The 24,792-nt window shown below is 39.0% G+C and overlaps 1 protein-coding gene across 3 annotated transcripts in view; it reads left to right on the forward strand.

Annotated features, from left to right (window-relative positions):
* The window catches only part of ITPK1 (inositol-tetrakisphosphate 1-kinase), a 307,786-nt gene that overhangs the window by 73,561 nt on the left and 209,433 nt on the right, over positions 1 to 24,792 (forward strand). For all 3 annotated transcript variants that reach the window (XM_027870122.1, XM_027870121.1, XM_027870120.1), the window contains exon 3: positions 3,603 to 3,627. In XM_027870122.1, coding sequence (XP_027725923.1) covers positions 3,603 to 3,627 — 25 coding nt within the window. The remainder of the gene's footprint in view (positions 1 to 3,602; positions 3,628 to 24,792) is intronic.

Below are 24,792 nucleotides of genomic sequence, written 5' to 3' on the forward strand. Positions count from 1 at the left end.
GCTAAATTGGACTGATTCTAGCCTTGATTGTGCTTTTCCCTATGCCCAGAGGGCTGTCCTTCCCATACATCCCTGTCTTCTACTTATCTATCCTTTGGAGTCAGTCTATCTGTTAGGTATTGTTTTAGATGTGGGAGATATGAAGACATTCAGGTTTGAATGTTGGTAAGTCTAGTAATTGCAGCAATGTAACGTGGGATTGGGGTTCAGGAGAGAGACTAGGGTTGAATATCTAAATGTATGGGAGTCATTTGCATAGAAATAATTTCTGTTTTGGTCCTCTTAATTTGTTTATGTGTTACCATTTATATCATATATCCATTTGGAGTTTATGTTGGTATATGTTGTGAGATACTGGTCTGTAACCTAATTGCTTCCAGACTTTTTTCTACTTTTCCTAGACATTTTTCAAATAATTAGCTCATGTTGAGGTTTTTGAATTGATCAAATACCATAGTCTGCTGTGTTTGTTTGTTTCTGTGAATTATACACGTAATTAAGAAATGTTTTGTGATATAGTTTAAGATCTGGTATGACTAGCTGCCTTCCTTCCCACTTTTTTTTTTTATCATTTCCTATGAGATTTTTGCCTTTTGTTTCTTCAGAAGAATTTTGGTAGTTTGGAATGGCATTGAATAAATAAATTAATTTAGATAGCATTGTCACTTTTATTATCTTGGCTTAGCCTATCCAAGAGTAATTAATGTTTCACCACTTATTTAGAAATCTTTATTTCTGCAGAAAAAAAAAGGTATGTAGTTGGATTCATATAGTTCCTGGTTGAATCTTTTTAGAATATATTCTGAAATGTTTTTTAGTTTCTGTGGTTATTTTGGATGGATTTTTTATTTCTAGTTCTTCTGCCTGGGTTTTGTTGGTAATAAAGCAATGATGGTGATTTATGTGGATTTATTTTTTAAACTACAACTTTGCTGAAGTTACTTTTTCAATTAATTTTTAGTTGACTTTTGAAGTTTCTCTAGATACACCATCATATCAGCTACAAAACCCAATAATTTTGTTTCTTCTTTGCCTATACTTATTCCCTCAGTTTCCTTTTCTTTTTGCTACAGCTTGTATTTCTAGCACTAGATTTCCCTCTGATGTTAGTAGCATTTCCCTTTAGATCTTTCATTATACTGTTTTGCACCTCTCATACAATTATCATGTCATATTTTATATTTATAGCTATATATGCATATGTTTTATCCCTTAGTAGACTAATTCAAATTAATGAAATTCAAACAATTATTAAGCCCCTACCAAATGTGCAAATAAAAAATTGAAATGCAACAGTCCATTCCCTCAAGGAGATTGTATTGTACTGAGGGAATACAATACGTACATAATTCAGTAATTACAAGATAATTTGAGAGATCTCTAATAACTTAAGCTCCTTGAGGTATGTGTCTTATCTAAACTTACTATGTTCGCCATCTTCTAGCACAGTATTCTGTAGGTGTTTGGGAAATGTTTAATGATAAGGTCTCTTCAAGCTCTAACATTCTTCTTAGAATGTTATGTTTCATGTGGATAGAGAGTGTTTCATTCATTGTATTTGTATCCCCAATGCTTAGTACCGTGCCTGGCACATAGTAGGCACTTAATAAATGCTTTTTGATTTATTCTGATTTTGTCCCTCTTTTCGCATCTCTGGCTAATGATTAGTTAGTCCCAGCTTCACTATTTCTGTCGACAGTAATCAAACTAGCGTGTTGCATTGTTGGATGGCTCTTATTGTTAGAAGGTTCTTTTCCTTATGATGAGCCAAATTCTGCCAACCTGTAACCTCTAGACATTATTTCTTGTACGAAGAAGATGGGGACATGATGGAAATGTACTTGGTGGCAAAGCTTGAAAGTGTTTAGATCTGTAGTGGTAGAGGGACTTACACTAGAAAAGGTATGTAAGCCTTCCCAGATTCCAACATTGGCTTGTCAGGAATGAGTGAGTTTGTAGTTGTTTATGGCCTGTGTTGGGTCTCAAAAGAGGCATAAAAACTGTAATTATCATCCTGCTGTGTACAGAAACCCCCCGCAAGGAGTGGGGTTGGCCCCTTAGAGCATCAGTTAACATTTTCCTGTCAGAATCAATGTTGAATGCATGGTCAGGTTGTCTTATGTCACTAGTAAACTTCAAAGCAATCCCAAGACTTGACTGGTCATGGGACGTGTTCAAGAAAGGATTTCATTTCTTTACATGCCTTTTACTCTAGTTAACTTTGTTTGATCAAAACATTGTGGCCATACGCCCCAGGGTAAAGAGTTTGACATGTTTTGAAGGTGGTTAGCTTTACTCTCTTTAGGTTGGTGGTATGTTGAACAGTTTATACATGCTAGGTACTTATTTAGAAGTTTTAAGACTTTATCCTTGCTGATGAAGAACTGTTTAGGGAACAGGAAATTACATGAGTCACTGTGTGGGTATGTTCTAAGGTGCGTATTTGTGTGGTATGGATGATTAACTGTTAGAGGATAGGAGTTTTAGGCTCCCCCCCCTTTTTGGGGTATCACGGGCTCCTTGTGGCAGTCTGGTGAAGTCTGTGGACACTTCAGAATAATTTTTAAAAATTCATAAATGAAGGAAATTCTAAATTTCAGTTAGAATTGAGTGAAAGTATAGTTGTTCTCCCCCCCCCCATCACAACATTACAATTCCCCCCCCAGCCAAGTTGAGGGATTCCTTATCATGGACCCAGGGTTATGAGCCCTTGACATCAGAAATTCTGAGAGCTAGAATAGATATTGAAGGATCTGGAGGATTTGAATAGGCAGATGGGGAAGGACCTTCCAGGTGAAGAGGCTAACAACTAGAGTAGAAGTGAAGAGGTAAAAATGAGTGAGATTTTACTGTTAAGTAAGTGATGCCCCCACCGCCCCCATTAGCCGGAGTAGTTGCTGTGACCTAATGTATACATGAGGCTTGAGGAAAAGTATAAATCATTTAACAATTCAAGTTTATCATCTATTTTCCTTTAAAACAAACACTGTCAATAGATGAAGTGAATGGGCACAGGGAACAGAGTTGAACTTTCTGTCGTAGCATTTCTTCCAAGTTATGGCCTGGATAAATATGAAAGAGGCATCCTCTAGTGCAGTGAGTTGTGTTTATAGTTAACAAAAATATGGGCTTACCCCAAACTCTCTCCATTTAGTCTAGCTTTCTTAAAACACATGATAGCATAATCTGTTGCCACACGAGCATATTCTTGTGTTAAAATGGTTATTCTTTCTCAGATGTGGGTTGGACTAGGTGATTATTGGGGTTCCTTCTGACTCTTTAAGGAGTAATACCAAAATGGTGGCTGTTTTTGTTTGATATACTGTAGTGCCAGCTTGGCTTCTTAACCCCTGGATGACCTTGTCCAAGTTAATTTACCATTTGAGCCTCCCCTTTGATTATTCCTAAAATGGAGATGGTGTATGAATTTTTTTTTTTTGGGGGGGGGTGAGTTTTGGTGCCTTGGACCTCCTTGGTATCTGTTTAGCTTCAGTGGAAACTCCTTTCCTCTGTTTATTTGATGCCCTTTGGTTCAGTCGTGGGAAGATTTTCATGCTCCTTATTTGTCAAAGTAATATCTCTTTTTTTTTCTTTATTTACAGGAAAAGGGGCATAGAAGTTGTGCAGGTGAGTAAAGATTGTACTATGATTATCTCTATTATAAAATCAACTTCCTAAGTCTAATCTCTTTCCCCTTTGTCCTGGGAAATGATTAGACTGATTGTCTTTGGGGGGGGTCACCTTCCTATTCCTCTCTTTCTCTCAAAGCATATCCCCCCACCCCCTCCAACTCCTGTCAGCTTCTTAACATTGGCACTGATTTTAAAGAGACAAGTAAGACTGCCTTTATTGGGCATGGGAAAGAACTGCAGCATCCTTTTGGTTAAGAATTTATTCCAAAGTTTTGACTTCTTTGCCTTCAGTGCTCTGGAAAGGTTTCTCATCTTGTAGTCCTTTTGGGATTAGGGAGAAAGGGTTTGGTATATCAGCTTTTAAAGGAAAAGATGTCTAGATTGAATTTAGTTGACTGAGTTGGGAGGAAAGGGATAGGGCGAGGGCATGTATCTCTTTGGATTGTAATATTCTGGTTTTGGAGTGATATGATCTATCATACTTATTTGAGGCTATTTCTTTAATTTTCATCGTTAAGGAGTTGTCATTAGATATCTGATTAGCTAAAGAATTTCATGATACTGTGGGTAGAGAGGACCACACGTTTGATATATCAATAGGTTTCCTGTTTGCTTGAGAGTGAACCTGGGTTAATAATGATCTTGGTCTGGAGAAATTTAGGGTGGTGGTTCCTAAATTCAGTTTTGGAAGATAAACAGACATTTATTTCTAAGGCAAGGAAGGGATGGGGTAAACTGGAGGAACAGGGATGTCCAATTCAAGCCCAGAGAGAAACTTTAATAAATAGAATAGTGGTCAGAGGCCAAATGATTTCTTTTACATGCATTTTAAATGACTTTATTCTGGTATATTATTTTGAAATTATTTTTTCTCTTGCTATTAAAACCATAGAACACACTCTTGTGGTCTGGAGTATTTATGGTGAGGTCAAAGAGAGAGCAGAGAGAGGAAAGGATGCTTAGGAGTGGTGACTGCAGAAACAGTGGGATTATTTAGTGTTCAGGTGTGGAAAATCTCTGCTCTCCAGGATCCAACTTACCCCAGGGATGAGAAAGGCCCAGGAGGCTTATTGCTTCTGGTTGTGATCCAGAAATCTAGGAAAAGTGGTACAAGCTATGAGCCTTGGAACCAAAGTTGAGTCATTGGGATGTGTGCAAGAGAAGGAACTGTTTCCTTAAGAGCCTGAGGGCTAGTGAAGTCTAAGGCCCAGGGTTGGATCCTTGATAATAATAATAAAAACAATAAAACTAAGTCTTTTAGACAGCTTTATATTTGAACACACATAAAATGCTCTAACAACTCTGTCTTCTTTAATTACTGCCCCTAATCCCCCATTATCCTATATGAATTTATCCCCATCTTTTATATAGTATGTACTCTTTTTCTGGCTGTTTTTTGCTTCTTATAATTTTATATAGCTACTTCTAGGCTTCTTCTTTATATTCCTCTTATTGAATTATAAGCAGCTCCCTGTCACCTCCAGGAACAGATAGAAAATCCTCTGCTTGATGTTCAAAACCCTGTATAATCTAGCCCCCTTCTACCTTTCCATTCCTCTTACATATTACTCCCTAACACATTCTTTGATCTAGTGACACTGGCCTCCTCATTGTTCTATGAACAAGACACTCCACCTCTCAGCTTTGAGCATTTTCTCTGGCTGTCCCCCATGCCCAGAATGCTCTTCCTCCTCATTGCTGCCCACTTGCTTCCCTGCTTTAATTTTAGTGCCATTTGTCTTTTAATTATTTCTTTCTTGTCTTGTGTATAACTTATTTGTATGTATTAGTTTGTATGTTATCTCTTCCATTAGTTTGTACACTCCTTGAGAGCAGGGATTGTGTTTTGCCTCTTTCTGTAACCCTAGAGCTTAGCACAGTGACTGACACATAATAGTCGCTTAATGAATGTTTATGGATTGATCAGTAATTTTATATTGATGTACTATTTTTTTTTCATACATTTGACTTGTGTATTCCTTACAGAGTTGTCACCAACCATAGTGGGGGGAGAAAGGAAGACTTGGAGGCAGGAAGGAAGATGTGTCGGTAGCAGCCAATCCTTGTGCCATCTTAGCAAGACTCTAGATCAGAATCTTTGTTTTAAGAGATATTATTTCATTGTGGTGACCAGCTGATCCAGTGCAGTTTCTAGGAGCAAATTCTATTGTGAGCTACCTCAAAAGAGGTCCACTCATATTTTCATCATTTAACAAGCCACTTGAAAGAGAAGAATACACAGACCCACATTTCCTCATTCCTGTTTATATAACATCTGAAACTGTAACACCTTCTTCAGGAGGTGCCCAAGGTTGGTATCTCCTTTAGCTTCCCTCTTTTTATATTCCACATCCAAGTTCCTGTTTTCACAACATCTTAAACCATAATGGCAACTCACCAGCTTAAGGTCATGCTTTCCCCTGACTCCCCCATTGTAAATATGGTGAGGCTTGAAACTCTGATGACAGTGCAGAAACTGGCAATTGAGTGGAGTTTTTCAAGTTGTCCTCATAGGACAGTCCCAGAAGAAAAGGTTTGCTGTTTCTTTTCCTTGGTTAAGTCTGGGAGCAGAATGGCTTCCAATCTTGCCCTTACTATAACAATAGAAATAAGACCAGTGAGGAGACTTTTACTATGTTGGGAGTCTTTTTAAAAACTTACACATCTAACAGTCTGTTGTGGAAATAAAAATTCAGTGAGTGAAAAAGAAACACTGAATATAAATCAGCCAAATAAAGGTGCTGATTGTGTTTTTTGGTGGCCTGAGCTCAGTAAATTACTTTAACAGTAAATCCTATGAATGTATGTTGGTATATGTGTGTGGGGGTGTTGGAGGGGTGCAGGGGTGTTTGCCTTGAGGCACAGTATTAATCTTTATTATTCAGGGCCTGGAAGTCTAGTGCATAGATTATTCTGGCTTTCATTTTTTTTTTAAATAAATTTTTGTTATCTTTTTTTTAGTGTCACCAGAATTTTTAAAATAAATTTTTATTTATCTTTTGTTTCTGTATTCCCTAAATTTTCCGCCATATCATATCCTCCATATTTCTTCCCTTGCCCTTTCCTCTTCCAAAGAGCCATTCCATGTATAACAGTATATTTTTTAAAAAGAAAAATAAGGAAAAAAGCGAGCAGTTTCAGTTATTACTACATAAAAAAGTCTGAAAGTATAAGCATTGTACCACACCTGTGGATCTCCCACTCTTGCAAAGGAGTGGGAGTGGGATGCTTTCCCATTCCTCTTCTTTGGGGCCATGCTTGTTCTTTCTAATTTTACATCGTTGACTTTTCCTTGTTTTGTGGTTATTTATGCCTATTGTTTTTTTTGATTCTGCTTTCTTTACTCTGTATCAGATTGTGTAAATCTTTCCAAGCTTCTCTGTATTCATCATATGCCGCACTCAATTTTCTTTCTACTTTTCTTTTGTCTTTAAGGCACTAAACTAATTGTGAGCTACTCATGATGTACCAGGAGGAGCTCTGGATCCTGGATTGAGCAGGAGATCTAGATCCTCCTCTGAGTTCTTTTCACTAACTATTTGACCTAGGCCAGGTCACTTGCTGAGTCTGGGCTACAGTTTCTTCAACTGAAAAGTAAAAAGGTGAAATAAATAGATAGGGTTTGATTTTTTTTTTTTTAGGGTTCTTCAAGGGCTAAAGCATATGATACTGAGCTCCAAAGAAGGGTGACTTGCCCAAGTGAAAGAGCTGGAATTCAAGCCCAGTTCTTCATATTCCAAGTTTGTTGTTCTTTTCCAATATACCACAGAGAGGATGGTGGCATTTGGCTCTGAACTGTTAGAGGGAGTTTACCTTGGAAGAGATATTGGTAGTGCATATCCCAGCAATAATTCCTTTTGATTTGATGACTTTTCATTCTAGATTGGAGAAAATATGCACATTAAAATGTACTTAGAGTGCTGAATGATTCTTTTAAAAATCTCCTTTTGGGTGGCTGGGCTAAGAAAGGAAGAAGATAAGGAAAGAGATAAAGTGAAAGGGTTAAAAAAAATCTAAGCTATTAATAGAATTGCAATACAATTCTAATTTAGTTAAATTGGAAAGCACCATTGGAAAACCTTCTCCTTCCCCCCCAAAAGCAACAACAAGAATAAACAACCCAAATAATCCAAAAAACACAGCCTGTTAATATTGGAAAACACTAGGTCATTTGCAGTTGTCATTGTCTTAGTTCATAGATGATTAATCAATAAACAAGCATTTATTAAACACTTACAGTGTGGCAGGCACTGTGCTAGGCTTTGAGGTTACAAGATAAAAATTAAAACAGTCCTTGCCTTTGAGGTACTTATCAATCTAGCTGATGGCCACAACATGTACACATTTAGGTCCCTTTGAAATACACACTAGATAAGTTCGTGGGGATAAGTCGGTAGTTGCTGGGAAAATCAGGGAAGGGTTCATTTAAAAGGTGGCCTTTGAACTCAGACTTGAGGAAGCTAGGGATTTTAAGAGGTGGGTGAGGAGGATTTCTACATTTGAGGGAAATAGCCAGTCAAAGGCTGTGGAAATAAGAGTTGTAATGAGGTGGGTAACACGCTGGTTTGGCTGGGCTTCTGTGGGGAGGAAGGTGTTATGAAGCTAGAAATATAGTTTGGGGTCAGAATGAAGAGCCTTGCATACCCAGATAGGATAGTTTGGAAAAGAGGTATTATTTCCTTGTGTTAAGCATCAGATTTACTGCAGTTTCCAGGAACAAATTCTTTTGTGAGCTGCCCTGAAGGAAGTCCATTCATATTCTTGTCGCTAAACAGTCATCTCGAAAGAGAAAATACAAACTCACAAACCTGCATTCCTGTTTACACAACATCTGAAACCGTAACACTGAGACTTCAGGAGGTTCTCAATGTTGATATCCCCTTCAACTCTTCTTTGTTGTGAATATATTGAGGCTTGATACTCAGGCAGCAACACTGAGTCTGGCAGCTGATGGGAGTTCTCCAAGGTGAACCCATTGGATCGTAGATCTAAGAGCTGGAAGGTTTAAGATCTCAGAGGTCACTTTACAAATAGGGAAACTAATGGTCTTTTCCAAGGTTACTACCCTTTATTCCAATTCTAATTAATTACTGGGATGTAGAAGTCACTTTGGGCTAAGTCTGTACAGATAGACGGCAAACTTTGATCTGGTCCTACCAAAAGTTTTTTTTTCCAAGTATGGTAGCCCAATTATGTGTCTTTTGTCAAAGGACTCACTGAGCTAAGTTCAGGAGCCTTTAGAAGGTTGATGACCAGGTAAAAATTATTTCCTACGGTGTGATGAGAATTTGTGCAAGGAATATAGCTTCTTGTACCTCAATTTGTACAATTGTTTATTGTACAATAATAACTTACTCTGGTTGTCATAGGGTTGTTTTGAGAAAAACAGGTTTATCTTAGAATAACTTGTAGAATCCAGTATGATACCTTTCTACAACAATCTGTTCCATTGCTATGACTTAAAGGGGACTTTCCAGAAGAGTTAGGCTGGCCAATAACTGTAAAAACAATTGGCCTTTTATTTCCTCTTAGAGAAATTAAGTCACCTACCCCTCACATAAGAAACTTGTGGCTTAAGGGGACACTCAAGGGCACCAAGGGAAGGAAACAACTCAGAGTAGTCACTGGACATCTTTGGACCATCACAGAAACAGGAAGTGGGGTCCTTTGAAGAGACTGTGCATCTTGGTATTGGTGCTTCTGGCTAAACTCTCTTGTCAGACCCTCGTGGAAGACATTTGAGGTTTAGGCTTAGAACATGTTTCTCACTTTAAGGCCACTCCATATACTAAATAATATCTCCGGTTATAGTCATTCCTTTGCATCCATATGGCAGACAACTGTGGTTTGGTCTTATTTAACTTAGGGCAATTCACTTCTTGAGCAACCTAGAAACCACTCAGGCCAGGGTTTTTAAAAGAGACAGGTCTGATTAGTTTCCCATCTCTAATAATCAGGAGGCACCAACAAGTGAAGGTATATGGGAGATGATGAAAGATTCCTGGCAGATTCCAGAAAAGAGAATGGTTGTCAGGCATGAGAGAGAGGGACTTGGCTGTAACAGAGAGAGAATGTCACATGGAAGAAACTAGAGATTTTTCTGGATTCTCTCTCAGTTTCTGTCTCTTCCACCCCCCCACCTCTCTCCCTTTCTTTCTCTTTTCCCCTCCTTCTCCTCTTCTTCCCCTCCCCCTTCTTTCTCCTCTTTCCTCTCTCCCTCCTATTTTCCTCCTCCTCTTCCCCTTCCTGTTTCCTTTCCCTTCTCTATTTCCTTCCCATTCTTTCTCCCCTTCTCCTTCCCATCTGCCACTTTTATTCTCTCCCTCCTTCCCCTGCTAACGCATTCAACAATATACTTGCCATTCCACGTAGACAAAGTAGATATTAGGAACTAAGAGTTTAAGTGTTCAAGTTTCAACACTTGACTGGAATGCACCATGGAAAGAGCACCTGGGTCCAACTCTGCCACTTACTTTGTCTGTAACATTGGGCACAAGTCATTTAACCTCTCTTTGCCTTAGTTTCTGTACCTGTTAAATGGGGATAATAATAGTATCTCCTTTACAGTTTTGTTGTAAAGATCAAATGAACTGTTTCCAAAGTGCTCTGCAAACTTTGCTATGTAAATGTCAGCCATTATAAATGTGAGACAAATTATTATTAAGCATTGCTCAATCAGCCCCCAAGTATTTATTAAGTGTCAGCTATGGTGTTAATCCTTGTTCTCAAAGAGCTTATATTTGATCTAGAAAGACATATAATAAATAGGTATATACAAAATAAACAAGGTTATTGAAGAGGGAGAGCAGATGGCAATTGGGGAGAATCAGGAAAAGCCTCATGTAGAAAGTGGAATTGAGCTGAGATTTGAGGAAAAGTCCAGATTCTGAGAGGTGGAGGTGAGGAAGGGGAATACATAGACAGTTTATGAGAAGACATGAACCTTTTGTTTCTGTTTTCTCAACTGAGGTACGACTGATGAACCTGGACTTGGGCTATCTAGTGCCCATGATTTACTGTAGTTTTACACCCCTAGAGTCTGTTGAAAGTAACCAGACCTGGACACCAGTGCAGTTAAAATCTAGAAGAATAACAGATTTGTTTTGGTCTCTGCCTCTAGAGAGGGAATGTTGGCAAAGGGCTGAAACACTTTAGTACTTAGAGGCAGTGTGGAGTAGAGGAAAGATCCCCCTATTTTGGAATGAGGGGGCCTGGGTTGCTTCCTGGCTTGACCGTAATTATCTGCATCACCTTGGACAAGTCACCCACCGTCTCTCTGTAATTTAGGTTCCTTGTTTTGAAATGAAGGATTGGACTAGGAGATCTCCCAAACAGCTTGAAATCCTTTAATCCTTTGAATGTTGTGACTGGTTGCATTTAGAATTTCTCATTCTTTTCTAAAGCTGCTGAGCTTTAGCCTTCGGGTTGGCAGGGACAACCCTGAGACATGGAATCTTAATTTGAATTCAGTTGGTAGTGTGGTGTGGCTTTTTAATTTTTAAATATCTCTGTGTACAGGAAAATCAAAGATGGCTAGGACACCGTTATGCTGCCCATTGACCTACACCTTTAGCAGCCTGATTTCTGGATAGGCAGATTTATTGCTCTGTTCCTAAATGGAGAAAGGTGGAGATGGGGTTGAACTTGGTTTACTCCCAAAGAGCCCAAACTGAAATAGCTTGTATAGGACTTGATCAGCTTTGGGCATAATTCCTTGAGAACCTTTTTTCCCCTCACTTTTCATTATAGTGATAATAATAATAATAGCAGTTTTTGTTGTTCTGTCATTTCAGTTGTGTCTGATTCTTTGTGATTCCATTTAGGTTTTCTTGGCAAAGATCCTGGAGAGGTTTGCCACTTCCTTCCCCAGCTCATTTTACTGATGAGGAACTGAGGCAAACAGGGTTAAGTGACTCACCCAGAGTCCAGAGTTAAGTAAGTATCTGAGGCCAGATTTGAGCTCAGGTAGATAGGAGTCTTCCTGACTTCAGGCCTGGCACTCTATCCACTTTGCCACCTAGCTGCCAATAATAATATTAACTCTATCATGGAGTCTCTGTAGAGCTTTAAGGTTACAAAGCATCTTGCTTCTAGGTGGATCAGTGGATAGAGCACTGAACTTGAAATTTTAACAATTCTGAGCTTAAATGTAACCACAGACTGGTACTAACTAGGTAGGTAGCTCTGGGCAAGTCACTTAACTTTTGTTTGTCTCAGTTTTCTTATCCATGAAATGCTAATATTAGCATCTGTGTGACATGGTTGATGTGAAGATAAAAATGAGATAATAAACTTTGTAAATGCCTTTATAATTATTGTTATCCCTTTGAAGTAGTTCATGCAAGTGGTTATGCCCACTTTATTGTAATTATTTTAAAGATTTCCTTTTTATATCACTATCTTATATACCTAGCATCTCTGGATCAATGGATGTGCATGTAATGTCTAAATTGTTTCCCAGAATTGTTGGATATTATTTTGCAAACTAGTAAACTGAAGCTAAGAAATCTTAGGTGACTTGCTTATAGTCACACAGGAGAGTTGGGATTTTAACCTGGACTTCATGATTTCCAGTTTGACACTTTTTTTTCTGATACAGGGCTACTTGTTGCCCATTGGTAAAGTGTAGCTCTTATATCTGTGATGGAGGGAGAAGCTGGAGAAAAAGAACCTCCCTCTTAAATACCCTGTCCGTTATTGATTACATCAGTATGTTATATATACATTGCTTCATATGCAAGGGTGAACTCAGATTTGAGGGGTTAAGGCTATCAAGTGACTGCTTTTTTTGCATGGTGGCTCTTAGATTATTTCCTTTGGTGAAAAAAAATGGAAGGGTAACATGAAAAGCAATTATAAACATATGTCCAATTCTAGTGTCTTGTTTAGTTGCCTGCTCTGTTTTATGTTGGGGGGTGGGGAGAGAGTGGGAAGTCTGTTCAGAAGTGGTGGTGCAGCTTATTTATTTGCTAATTTTTAATTTTAAAAATCTTACATTTATTGGGACCAGGCAGAAGAAGAGTACGTTTTACAGGTGGAGTGAAGGGCTGGCATCAACCACTGCAATTCCCATTTTTCAAATTCCGTAGGAATGTAAAAACTTGAGGGCTTCATCTTTTGAATGGCCTGTAGTTTACCCAAACAGTTCTCCTGGCCAGAAGCAGGGCAGGGAAGTGAGTTACTGGATGAGGGGACAGTATTTTCCACTTTTTGTTGCCAGGGAACTGTTGTGTTCTTCAAGTTTTCAGAGTTTTTTTTTTTTTAAATTGCATGAACTATTATTGGAATGAGCTAGGAATAGCAAAGTATCACACGGAAAAGGACTGAGAGATTGAAAAAGACTGTGAATCTTAAATGCGCTGATGTCCTACAGAAGGAAAAAAAGGTGTATGAAATGTTTTTAAAGAATGGTGCTTAATGTATTTAAAAGCTTGACTCTCCAGTATTTGAGAAAATGGGACTCTAGTCAGCTCTTGATTGCCTACATGTGGATTAGCTGCTCTGTCAATTATCTGTGACAAATTTTTAATCCACGGCTGGCTTCCCTGTCACTCAGAATGCTACTTACTGCCTGGGCTCCTTTCTCAGTCCCTACCCACTCTTTGTGAGTGCTTAGGAATTGGATGAGGTCCTCTTAAACCAACATGATAGTTAAGTCTCTACTAAAATCTTGCCTTCTATAGGAAGTCTTCCTCTACCCCTCTTAATTCCGGTGCTTTCTTTACTATTTCATTTCGTATTTATTCTCTATAAATATGGTTTGCATTGTATGTATTTGTTTGCACATTGTCTCCCTCATTGGATTGTAAGCACAAGGGCAGGGACTTTGGCCTCTTTTTCTATCCCTAGCATTTAGCATAGTACCTGGCACATAGTAGGTGCTTAATAAATGTTTACTGATTGAGTGAATATAGTTAATATGAACATATAAGATATAGGATTTATATGCATGTACATAAGATATATAATATAAATAATGTGTATGTATATATGTGTGTGTGTGTGTATGTATCTATCTGTCTTGTTTGTATGTAGTTGTTTGCATGTTGTCTCTCCTATCAGATTGTAAGCTTATTGAGGGCAGAGACTATCTTTTGCCTTTTTGTATACGGAATACTTAGCATAGGGCCTGAAACACAGTAGGTGATTAATAGATATTTATTAATTGATTGATGGTAAACTTCCATATAATAATTCCCATGTAGAAGAGAGAGAGAGAGAGAGTGTGTGTGTGTGTGCGCGCGCGCGTGCACTCTATCCACTGTTTATTTTGAGCTTTCCTTTGCCAGAACTGATCGAAGCAATTTCTGGGTTGCTGGAGTTCAGAGTGGATTAGAAGGGGTATTAGAGTTGGAAGGGACTTGGAACCTAGAACACAGAATGTTAGAGCAGAAATAGACCATATCAGTATTGGAATGGACTTGAGAGGTCATCTAGCACTTTTTAGTAGATGAAGAAACTGAGTTTTAGAGATCACCGTGATTTGGCCAAGGTCAGCAAGTAAGTGGCAGTCAGGACTCAGTATTCTTGAATTGAAGCCCAGTATTCTTTCTGCCAAGCTGTGCTTCTGAGTTCTGAGGTAACTCTTCCCCTGGCCTTTGACTAGCTAGGTCAACTTGAGCAATTCCCATATTTGGGCCCTACTTCCTCTAACAAAAATGAAACTTTGAGTAGAGTGGTTGGAGCTAATTGCACTCTGGGGTGTTACACAGCAACCTTGTAGGCGCACAGCCAGAATATTACTAGCCTTCCCTTGTTTTTCACAGCCATTCCTCAATACACAGCCCCTGCCAGTGGGGAGGTGGAAATGAGTTAATTACCCTGGTGACATCTGCCTTTGGTCTCTCTCATTGAGTGACAGGACTTGTAATTATTTGTAAAGCTCTAATCGTGGAAAAGAAAAGAAAAATGAGGGGAGGAAGGAATATGGGAAATGGAAAGATTTTTTAAAATTATGTTTAAGAAATTATGTAAAAATGACAGATAAGTTACTACTACCAGTTACTTTCTGAATAATTATAGATTACAATATTTTTAAAAATTTAGCATATTTGGTAGATTGCTGGGAGGGTAGGGATAACACCGTGGGAAAGAAAAGAGCAGTAGAATTTTTCCCTCCAAAGTAAGATCAAAAGAAAATATGAGCAAAAAAGAAAAATAACAATAAAAACAACAACAGCAGCAAAAACGCCTAAAAATGAGTCCTATTTCCTCCAGGGCCATTGTGGTAGAAAATATTGTCTCCAGTTTGGTTTCAGACTCAGTAAATAATTTGTTGGATCTTCAAATTTTAAAGCCCATCTATTCGGGTATGCATCTGTGTAAGGAAAAATTTTTGTACTTTATGACAACTTTTTAGATAGCACCAGGTGAAGTAAGGTATCTTACCTTTTGTGGTTGCTCCCTTTTGTACCCCTTGAGGTTCTAAACCACACTTCTGCTTGTCCCTTTCCTTGAACAAATTTGTAAAGCTGTAGGACAATGAATGTTACTTGCATGACTTAGATTGGTTTTAGGACTTTTTTTTTTAAACCATAGATTGGGGGTAGGGAGTAAGAAGAGATGTGAATTAATTTACATTTTCTTAAAATTCATAATGTTCCCATTCAGTTCATAATGTTTGGGACTTTTCCAAGTTTCTGAAGCACGTGCTCTCTCTCTCTCTCTGTCTCTCTCTTACACACGCACACACACACACACACACACACGTTACTTACAATACTAGATTTAGAGTTGGAAGGAACTTTACAGAGAATATTTTGTTCAGTCCCCTTATCTTGCTCATTTAGGAAACTGAGTCCTAGAAAGTCTGTATCTTGAGTCTTGGAGGTGAATGGCAAAGTAACAGAGCAGGGATGAGAACCCAGTGTATCATAGAATAATTACTCTTTATACTTGACTATGTTTCCTCTCCCTAAGTAGGACCTGTTCATTTGAAATCAGATTTAAAATTCTGAATTTGTATTTTACCTTTTTAAGGCAGCAATCTGCCATCCATTATCTAACAATTCCTTTTTTGCTGGTGGAAATGAAGCATGACTAAAATTCTTGGCCCATTTTCTCTTGGCAAGAGTTTGTGTCATTTAGAAGTTTGGAAAGGATGGTAGCCAAGACAGCATGGCCAGCTCATCTTTAGATACCAAGGATAACTTTTCATATTCTAGCTGATGCTTCAGCTTCATGTGCTCCCTCCCACAAATGTGTAGTTAATTGATGATTTCATGTTTTTTGCCTTTTTTCTAGGAAAATAAAATTCAATTGTTTGCCCTTGTTTTATATCTGTAAAGTTCACAGAAATAGATCTAGTTTTATTAATTATGGAGAAGTTTGACTCTTGGTAACCTTTAAGAATTTTGCCAGTCATAAGTAGGAAGGCTTTATCTCTACATAGTGTAAAAAAAAAAAAGTTGGAAAACCAAAAAAAAAAAAACCAGAGATGGAATCCTGAAATTGTCCTCTATATTTTTTGCATGTAGCAGACCCTTCCTTACTTTGTCAGTGGTTAAGCCCAAATTGTGGACTTAAGTTCTTTCAATTCTATGTACATGGTACTTGATGGTACTTTGTCCTTTTTTTTCTTTTGTTCTTAGGTTTAAAAATAATTGTATTGATCTTTTGTTTTTACATTGCTTATTTCCTCTGTATTCCTCTCTCTTCAACTCCCAAAGAGTCATCCCTTGTAACAATTAATTTTAAAAAAATCAAACCAACCAATATAGTGTAAAATATGACATTCATTGTTACACATGTGGGACGTGTCCCAGCCCTCCAATACATTGTCATTTGGATCTTTATTTAGTGCCAACAAAATAGAGAGCGTGACTGGGTGTAATAAATAAATATACTTTTTCCTACTTAATCACTATTTTTCAAATGTATGTAAATGCTAGTATGACTAATTAAAGACAATCATTCATAAACATTCAGAGATTTTTAGTTTTTTTTGTCATATTTTCTCATCCTTGGGTATTAATAATATAGTTGCTATCTTGTTCGGGGAGGGTGACTGAATTTTTTTTAGCATTTAGATGAGATCTTCCTTCTCAGAAAGTCTGAGAACCATTGTTTTATATGATAAAAAGAAAGTTTCTTCATCTGTAAAATGGGGCGGGGGTGGGTTTGAAGTTAGTTACAGGATCTCTATTGCCTCTTTTTAAAAAATTTTTAAAATTTTATTTATTTATTTTTAGGCAGTTGGGGTTAAGTGACTTGCCCAAGGTCACACAGCTAATACAAGTCAAGTGTTTGGTCTGAGGCCGGATTTGATCTCGGGTCCTCCTGACTTCAGGGCTGATGCTCTATCCACTGCGCCACCTAGCTGCCCCTCCATTGCCTCTTAAAGCCTTTAATTTCTGTGTTCTGTGGACCGTTCTAGCTCTGACATTTTTTGATTCTCCAATTCCCTCTGTAGTTTAATAGCTTCAGTCCAATTCAGATGTAGTTCTGTGTCATGCTGAGAATTTGTTGTTTTTAAAAAAATCTTTTAAGTACTGTTATTCTAGAACTTTTTTTCTCTTGGTTTTACTTGGTTTTCTCACAGTATTCCTTAACAAAATGATGATCCTTGCCTTCTTGGTGAATTTTCTGACTTTTAAGAGGCGAGAAGTAGATTATGCCTATTATGTAATAAGTCAGGTTAATTTTGGTGCCTCAGTCCTTTTCACAATAGATATATTTTCCAGTGTGACTTTTGATCCAAGTATTTTTCTTTTTAAACTTTTATATAGTGACAGAGGCATACCCTATAAGGATAAACCAGTCTCTGAGATTCCCAATTTTTTTAACTGTGTCCCGGGAACTTGGCAGTGGACACCAGGACCAGTCATCACTGTTACAGAAACAAACTATGGGATTTTGTATGCCCATGGAGAGTAAGTAGGCAGAGCTGATGTATTTAGAGTCTGGCATGAGAATGTGTGTTTATGTACTGGGGTTTGCTGAGAGTATGGTCTCTCTGCAGTACAGAAATCTGGAATTATAAAAGCTTAAACAATAATTTTTAGACTCATAAAGCTATAGCATATATTATTACAGCTGTTAGGGGTTTTTGAGATGATTTAGTCTTAACCCCTTATTTTAAAGTTAGTTAAACTGAGCCCCAGAGAAGTGAGGCCATAATAGTTGATAAATAGCAGAACCAGGACTAGAATTCAGCTCTTTTGATTCAGAGCTTGACTTTTTTTCCCCCTTCTGACTTATACAGGGATTTCTTCTGTGCTCTCAAATTCCTGTGTAAAATAACTGTAAGACACTTTCAGTGATCTCCAAGATGTTGGTTTAAGTGCTAATAACTTTAAGGGATCTGGTGTTAGCACCAGGGGTGATTGCTGTGGGGTTGAAATGTGGTTCAGGAATTTGTCTTGCTACATACTGTTCAGAAATACCTCTAGACAGAAAGTCAGTTTGGTGTAATAAAAAAGACTGTAGGATTTGGAGTCTAGAGACCTGAGTTCAAACCCCAGTACTGTTCTTACTGACTTTGTCACCTTGGGCAAATGACTTCACCTTTAAATCTCAGTTTCCTCATTTGTAAAATAGGGGGTACAGTAACTGTCATTAAGAGCCTACCATATATCAGGTACCTTGCTAAGTACTGGTGATATATAAAAAAAAAAAAAAGACAATCTCTTCCCTCAAGGAGACTACACTCTAGGGAGAAGGCAATACAGAAAAGGAAAGTGAAAAGAGGACAGGGGCTCTTGCGATGAAGATGATGGTAGAGTTGAAACCAAGCAGAGCAGCAGATGGCAAATGGAGGTGGCTAGGATTTTGAGCCCTCTATAATGGTAGGCTATGGGAATAGTTTTTTGCTCCATCCTTCAGCTTTTAATCAGAGAGGCAAAAGCCACTGAGGGTCCTGATGAAGTGTGGATAGTAGAGCTGAATTTCCATGTTGATGAGTTTTCTGCCCATGAGCTTATTCTGGATGGGGCATGAGGGACGAGGTGGCAGAAGAGGTCATCATACTTGAGCTACTTGACTTTCAAGATTGTTATAACAAAAGCTTTTGTAAAACTTAAAAGGGCTATAAAATTGTGTTGTTATCTATGAAATAGGAATGTTAGTACATTACCCTCATCTCAGAGTTCAGAACTTAAAATGTAGTAGGAATGCATGTTATCTTCGTCCTGGTTGCCCATTTGGCTGCCCTTTGTCAGGGGATAAGGGGTTATAGGGTGAATTTGGGACTGTTGTTGAATGAAAATGCTTAGCATTTGCTGCTGGACTTGCCTTTGACCAGTTACTCTGGGGATTGGGGTACTTTCAAGGTTGTAGAGAAAAGGCCTTTAGGCTCTCTGGTTTCATCAAGGGCCATATTTTTTTTTTCAGTGCTCAGTGCCAAGTGGTCCTCTGCCAAGTGGAAATAAGTTATTTACAGTGTTTTGACAGAACCATCAGAAAGACTAGATGGGAAAGGATGCCTTTGGGGCTGAGCTAATAGGTTAAGAGATTGGAATGGGGTAGAGAGAAAGAAGTGGGCTTAGGGGAAATTTAGGCATTCTTGACTCTTTTTGGAGGGCTCCCCCAAGCTCCCTAGTGTGGTTGATGCTTCCATTTCCTTTGGTTTGTGGGAACATAGAAGAAAAGGTAGTATGGTGGAAAGGAGACTGGATTTTGATGTAGAGGCACCACCTTCTATGTTTTTAATTTTAGCACTGCCGTTTATCACCTTGACTGAATCATTTAAGTTCTTTGGGGTCAATTTCGTCATCTTTAAAATGAAGAGGTTGGACTAGATGACCTCTAGGGTCCCTTCTAGCTCTGAATGCTCTGATCACATAACTAGATGATCTTGAAGGATTTTTTAAATAAATTTTTATTTATATTTTGTTTCTGTATTGCCTAAAATTTTCCCCATGTCCCTTCCCTTGTCCTTCCCCAGAGTTATTCCATGTAACAAATAATTTTTTTAAAGAAAAGGAAAGAGGGAAAAAAATCCGAAAATATATGCAGTGTTCCAAACCCTTGGGCTTCCCACCCCTGCAAAAGAGTGAGGAGTGGTCTCTTGTGAGTGAAAAAAAAAATTATTAAACGCTTACTGTGTGCAAAGCACTGTGTGAAGTTCTGGGGATCCAAATAGAAAAGCAAGACTGTCCCTGCTTTCAAGGAGCTCAATTTCCAATGAGCAGGGAAACACATATGGAAAGTTTCAGCTATCAGTCAGATGAAAGGTATCATGGTCATTTAGGGTACAGTGGCAAAGCAGATGGTAATGCCTCTTATTGAATGTCATTTCCGCTGATATCTGATGTTGGACCACGTGATGATGCCAAAGACTTGGGTGGCAAGAACTTTTTTTTTCTGGGTCCTCAGAGATTAATACCTGCAGAATATTTGTTAGGCAGCATCTTGCAATGATGACTAATAGTCATTGTCCCTTTGGATGCATTATAGGCTATATAAAATACTGTTTTCCTTGCCCTTAGGAGCTACAAATTTGTTCTAAATTGCCCTAAAGGGGATTTAAGACTTTCTCTTATGGAGATGGCATGTTGTATTTTTGTTTGCATGTTTGCCTAACCCAAAAAACTGTTTTGAGCTTTGAATTGCTATTTTTCATTTGGATTTTGCCCCTTTGTGCTCTCCATGTCCTTTCTGCCCAGCAGAAATGTGTTCTTTCAAGTTAGTGGTGCCCCCTGTCTCCCCCACCCCCACCCCCACCCCTACCTCCCTTTTACAAGTTGGAACTCTTCTTTCTAATGGGAAGACAAGAGGACTGGAGGTCTTGCTTTCTGAGGCCTATCTGATAGAACTGGAGAAGGGAAGATTCTATTGGGGGACATCGGAGCTCTAGTCAATATTGTTGAGGGCTCATCTGCTTAGCTTCAAAGGTTAGACAGACAGAACAAAAAGGAATGGATGGTAATTGAGGGGAAAAAGAAGCAGATTTAGATACAATGCCAGGAGAAGCTTCTTGATCATCAGGCTGTGCAAGAGTGGAATGGGGATGCTTTAATAATTCTTCAGGTGGATCCTGGATCAATATTTTCCCAGGGATATCGGAGAAGGGGATTCCTGTTTAGGGATCCTTTGTTTGGACCAGATGGCTTCTAAGGTCCCTTCTAGCACTTGAGATTCTATATCTCCTTCAGGGGTCATTCCTCTCTCTCCTCCCTTTTAGTCCAAACCACCTGTTCGCCTTTGTGCATCTGTTTAGACCTGTCTTGGGTCTATTGAATTTGGAAACCACTGGTGGTGAGAATCTGTGAAGTATGATCCTGGGTGCTGGGTCATGCTACTGTTTGTACATACCTGTGGTTTTCCCAAAAAAGACATAAACATTCAGAAAATGTCAAGCCTCAAGCCTATGGAAAGCTGGAGTTGGGGAGGAAGGAAGAAATTGGATTCTGCATTCTCCTCATGCTTTGGGCTCCCTTTCATCTGCTTCTGAGCCTGGTTAGGGAGATATGGATTCACTGTAAAGAGGTTTTGGGTTTCCTCTTCAGGGAGATTTTCTTTAAAGGCTGATGTGTGTTGGAATGACATGGCTCCTTTTTGTTCAGAGGGTTGCAGGATTCTTTATATTTAGTTCAGTCAGTTCAAAACAAACTGTATGAGGAAATTGAGGCTCTGAGAAGTTAGGCGGTTTGTCCAGGGTCACAAAGGCAGAAACAGAGCCTGTATTTGAACTCAGATTTCTGATTTCATATCTGGCCATACTACATTCATGCTTCTCACACACCCCAGATGCCCAGTATTCTCTGGTACCTGGTTCTTTTGTCTGTGGGCTTCATTTCTGTCATGAATATATAAGGCAGGCTAGAATTACATAATATAGGGTTGGTATTCTCTTGGAAATAAATAATGTAGGAGAATAATTTTAGTGCTGACATCCATTCTCAGTTATGAATTTATGTTTCTGACCATTTTGGCCTTCATCTCCTGTCTAACTTGGTTTCAAGAAATGGCTGGGCAGATAATGTTTATAGGGGTATCTAAATGAGGGGTGGTGATTTTTAGAGTAGATGATTTATAAAATCCTTTCTCACTTCAAAATGTGATGTGATGGGTTCTGTCTTATCTGATGTGCATCTCTGGCTCAATTGAGTTATCACAGATAATTGAAAGCTCATTTGACTTAGAAGTCACTTAGTACACATTTTCAAAGTTCCTGGTTTGGATCTGGTAATGTGATATGTATTCTCAAGGAACTCATTCCTTTCGGGAAACTTGTGCACATAAAATGTATGTACTTTAAATATTGAATAATTTTGGGGGTTGGGGAGTGATCAGGAGAAAAACTCATGTAGAAGATAGGGCATGAGCTCAGTCTTGAAGGAAGTAAAGGGTTCTGAGTAGTGGAGGAGGTGATGAGCTAGTGCTTTCTAGGCACAGGAGATGGCCATGCTGTGGCTTGGGGACCTAAAAATGGAGCAGTGTGTATGAGAGACATTAAGTAGCCTAGCTGGGTTGAGAAGTAGAGTATATGAAGGGGATAACATGTAAAGAAGCCTGGAAAGGTAGTTTCCTGCCAGATCATGAAGACCTTTAAATGCTAAACAAAGAAATTTGTACTTTATCCTAGAGTCAGTGGGGAGCCATTGTATCTTTTTGAGCAAGTAAATGACATAGTTGTATCTATTCTTTAGGAATATCAGCTTGGTAACTTTATGAAGGGTGGATTATAGGAGAGATTTGACATAGGGAGCTCAATTAAGATGCTGTTTCTTTAGCCTAGAGGAGAAGTGATTGAACTGGAGTGGTGGGTGGCCTGTGAGGAGAGAGAAGGGGGATAGATGTGGATGTGAGTGATTGTGAAGCTCAATCCACAAGACTTGGGGATGGGAGATGAGGGAATATGAAGAGTAAGGGGTGAGCTCCTGCTTTAAACTGTGAACTTCTTGAAAGCAGGGATTGTCTTTTGCCTTTCTTTCTATCCCCAGCGCTTAACACTATGCCTGGCAGTCAATCAGTGGAGTCATAGGACAATCCAGAAAGCAGCAGTAGTAATCAATCAATAACTATGTTCCTGTAGGACAGTGAGGTGGTGCAGTGAAAATAGCCCTGGGTGTGGAGTCAGGAGGACCTGAGTTCAAATGTGGCTTCAGACACTTAGGAGCTGTGACCCTGGGCAAGTCACTGAACCCTGTTTGCCTCAGGTTCCTTATCTAAATGAGCTGGAGAAGGAAATGACACATCATTCTTAATATCTTTGCCAAGAAAAACACAAATGGGGTCAGACCAGACTGGGAACAACTGAACTGCGACCACAAATGTCCCAGGCCCAGTGCTAAATCCTGAGGTTTGAAAAGAGACAAAAGACAGTCCTTGAGGAGCTGAAAAGCTTAGGGGGCTGTGAGGGTAGGAGGAAGGGTAAGGTATGTGGCTCTGGCAGGAGCATGGCGGGGAAACCAAAGAAGTCCAAAATGAGTGCAGGCAGGTGGGAAATGAGATGTCTAAAATGAAAGGATGGAATTAGATCATCTTGAAAGGCCCCTCCAACTCTTAAGTTCAATGGTTTTTATATCTGAAACCTCCACTCATTATAGCCTTCTCATTCTGGGGCAGGTGAGCCTACTGTAGCCCACCCTGGTGGTATATAGAGAATGACCAAGGTGTACGAGGTCTTCTTCACTGAGAATCATAGTGCTTTTCCACATGAGTTTGCAAAAATAAATTTTTGTGTAATATTCATTAAGTTAGTTTTCCTAATCCACCTCTTAACCTTGGCTCCTGTACTCTCTAAAACAAACCATATTTTCCGGCTGGATAATCTCACCATCCTCTGAGTTCATCCTATTCTTTTTTGCCTCCTCACCTTGGTTTGTACTGTTTCCCAACTCCTGTGTGTCTGCCAGTTGACATCATATCTGTTCTTTCCTTTATGAGTTTGTTCACTCATTCCCCAGTTGATGGGCACACCCACTTTATGCCCAGTTTATTGCAACCACACAGAGTTTTGCTGTGTCTTTGATCTCCTTGGATTCTGTGTCCAGAAGGGGAATCTTTTGGGGTCATCAAATATGAAGAATTTAGGGACTTTTCTTAAATAATTCCAGATTGTTTTCAGAATAAGTAGAACATTTCACATTCTGTCTTTTGTCATTTTTGACAGTTTTCTGGCTTTGAGGTGAAATCTTGGTTGTTTTAATTTGCATATCTTTCATGTAAATGATTTGGGGCAGTCTTTCTTATAACTGTTGATAGTTTGCACCTCTTCTTTTGAGAATTGTTTGTTCTTAGCCTTCGACCATTCTTCAGAGCTTAGATGTAGACCTACTGCTTCCCAGGATTCATGTTATCATGGCAAAAACCAAAAATTGCTCTGACACCTGTGATGTCAAGGCATAGTTTGACTCATAATCTTAGAAGCATAGCCTCTGATGGCTCATCCTGCCTGGTGTGCAGGTGAGCCAAGGTTCTTGGAGATTGTGCAAGGTGGAGCACAAGCTATTAGGCTGGAAGGTCAGACCAGTGGCTGACTTGGGTGCCTGGCATGAAGGAACATGGGAGGTACAGGTAGGTGACAAAATACCCAGTGCTGTCCAGAGAGTCAGGAAGACATTAGTTCTGTGATACTGGGCAAGTCAGTTAATCCTCTGTAGCCTCAGTTTTACTATCTATAAAATTGGGATAATGATAGCACCAATCTTCCAAAATTGTTTTGAATATCAAATGAGATAACTTGGATGTTAACACCCGACAAGCCTTAAAGTACTCTCTAAATGCTTGGTGGATGACATCCAGTTCTTTCAGTTGTGTTTGACTCTCCATGGTAACATTTGGGATCTTCTAGGCAGAGATACTACAGATTTTTGCTGTTTCCTTCTCCAGCTCGTTTTACAGATGGGGAAACTGAGGCAAAGAGGGTTAAGTGACTTGCCCAGGGTCACACAGCTACTAAGTGTCTGAGGCCAGATTTTAACTCGAGAGTCTTCCTGACTCCAGTAACCATTGTGTCACCTAGCTGCCCCTACATAAATGCTAACTGCTATTATTGTTAGTTATCATCATTGTCATCATCAGTTATTATTGTTATTATTATCCAGGGTTGAACCAAAGGTAAGTATAGAGAGGCTTATCAATAGAGGAGTGTCCACCAGATAATGAATCTTTTTCTGGGAGAGGGTGGGGGAGCTTGCCTTGTAGCATTTCATTAAATCATCTATTGTGGCATAGAGGAAATTTGTCAATATGTGTTGTTGGAGGAATTACCCAT

The sequence above is a fragment of the Vombatus ursinus genome, unplaced genomic scaffold (genome assembly GCF_900497805.2).
Source record: "Vombatus ursinus unplaced genomic scaffold, bare-nosed wombat genome assembly UNPS02014794.1, whole genome shotgun sequence".
NCBI lineage: Eukaryota > Metazoa > Chordata > Mammalia > Diprotodontia > Vombatidae > Vombatus > Vombatus ursinus.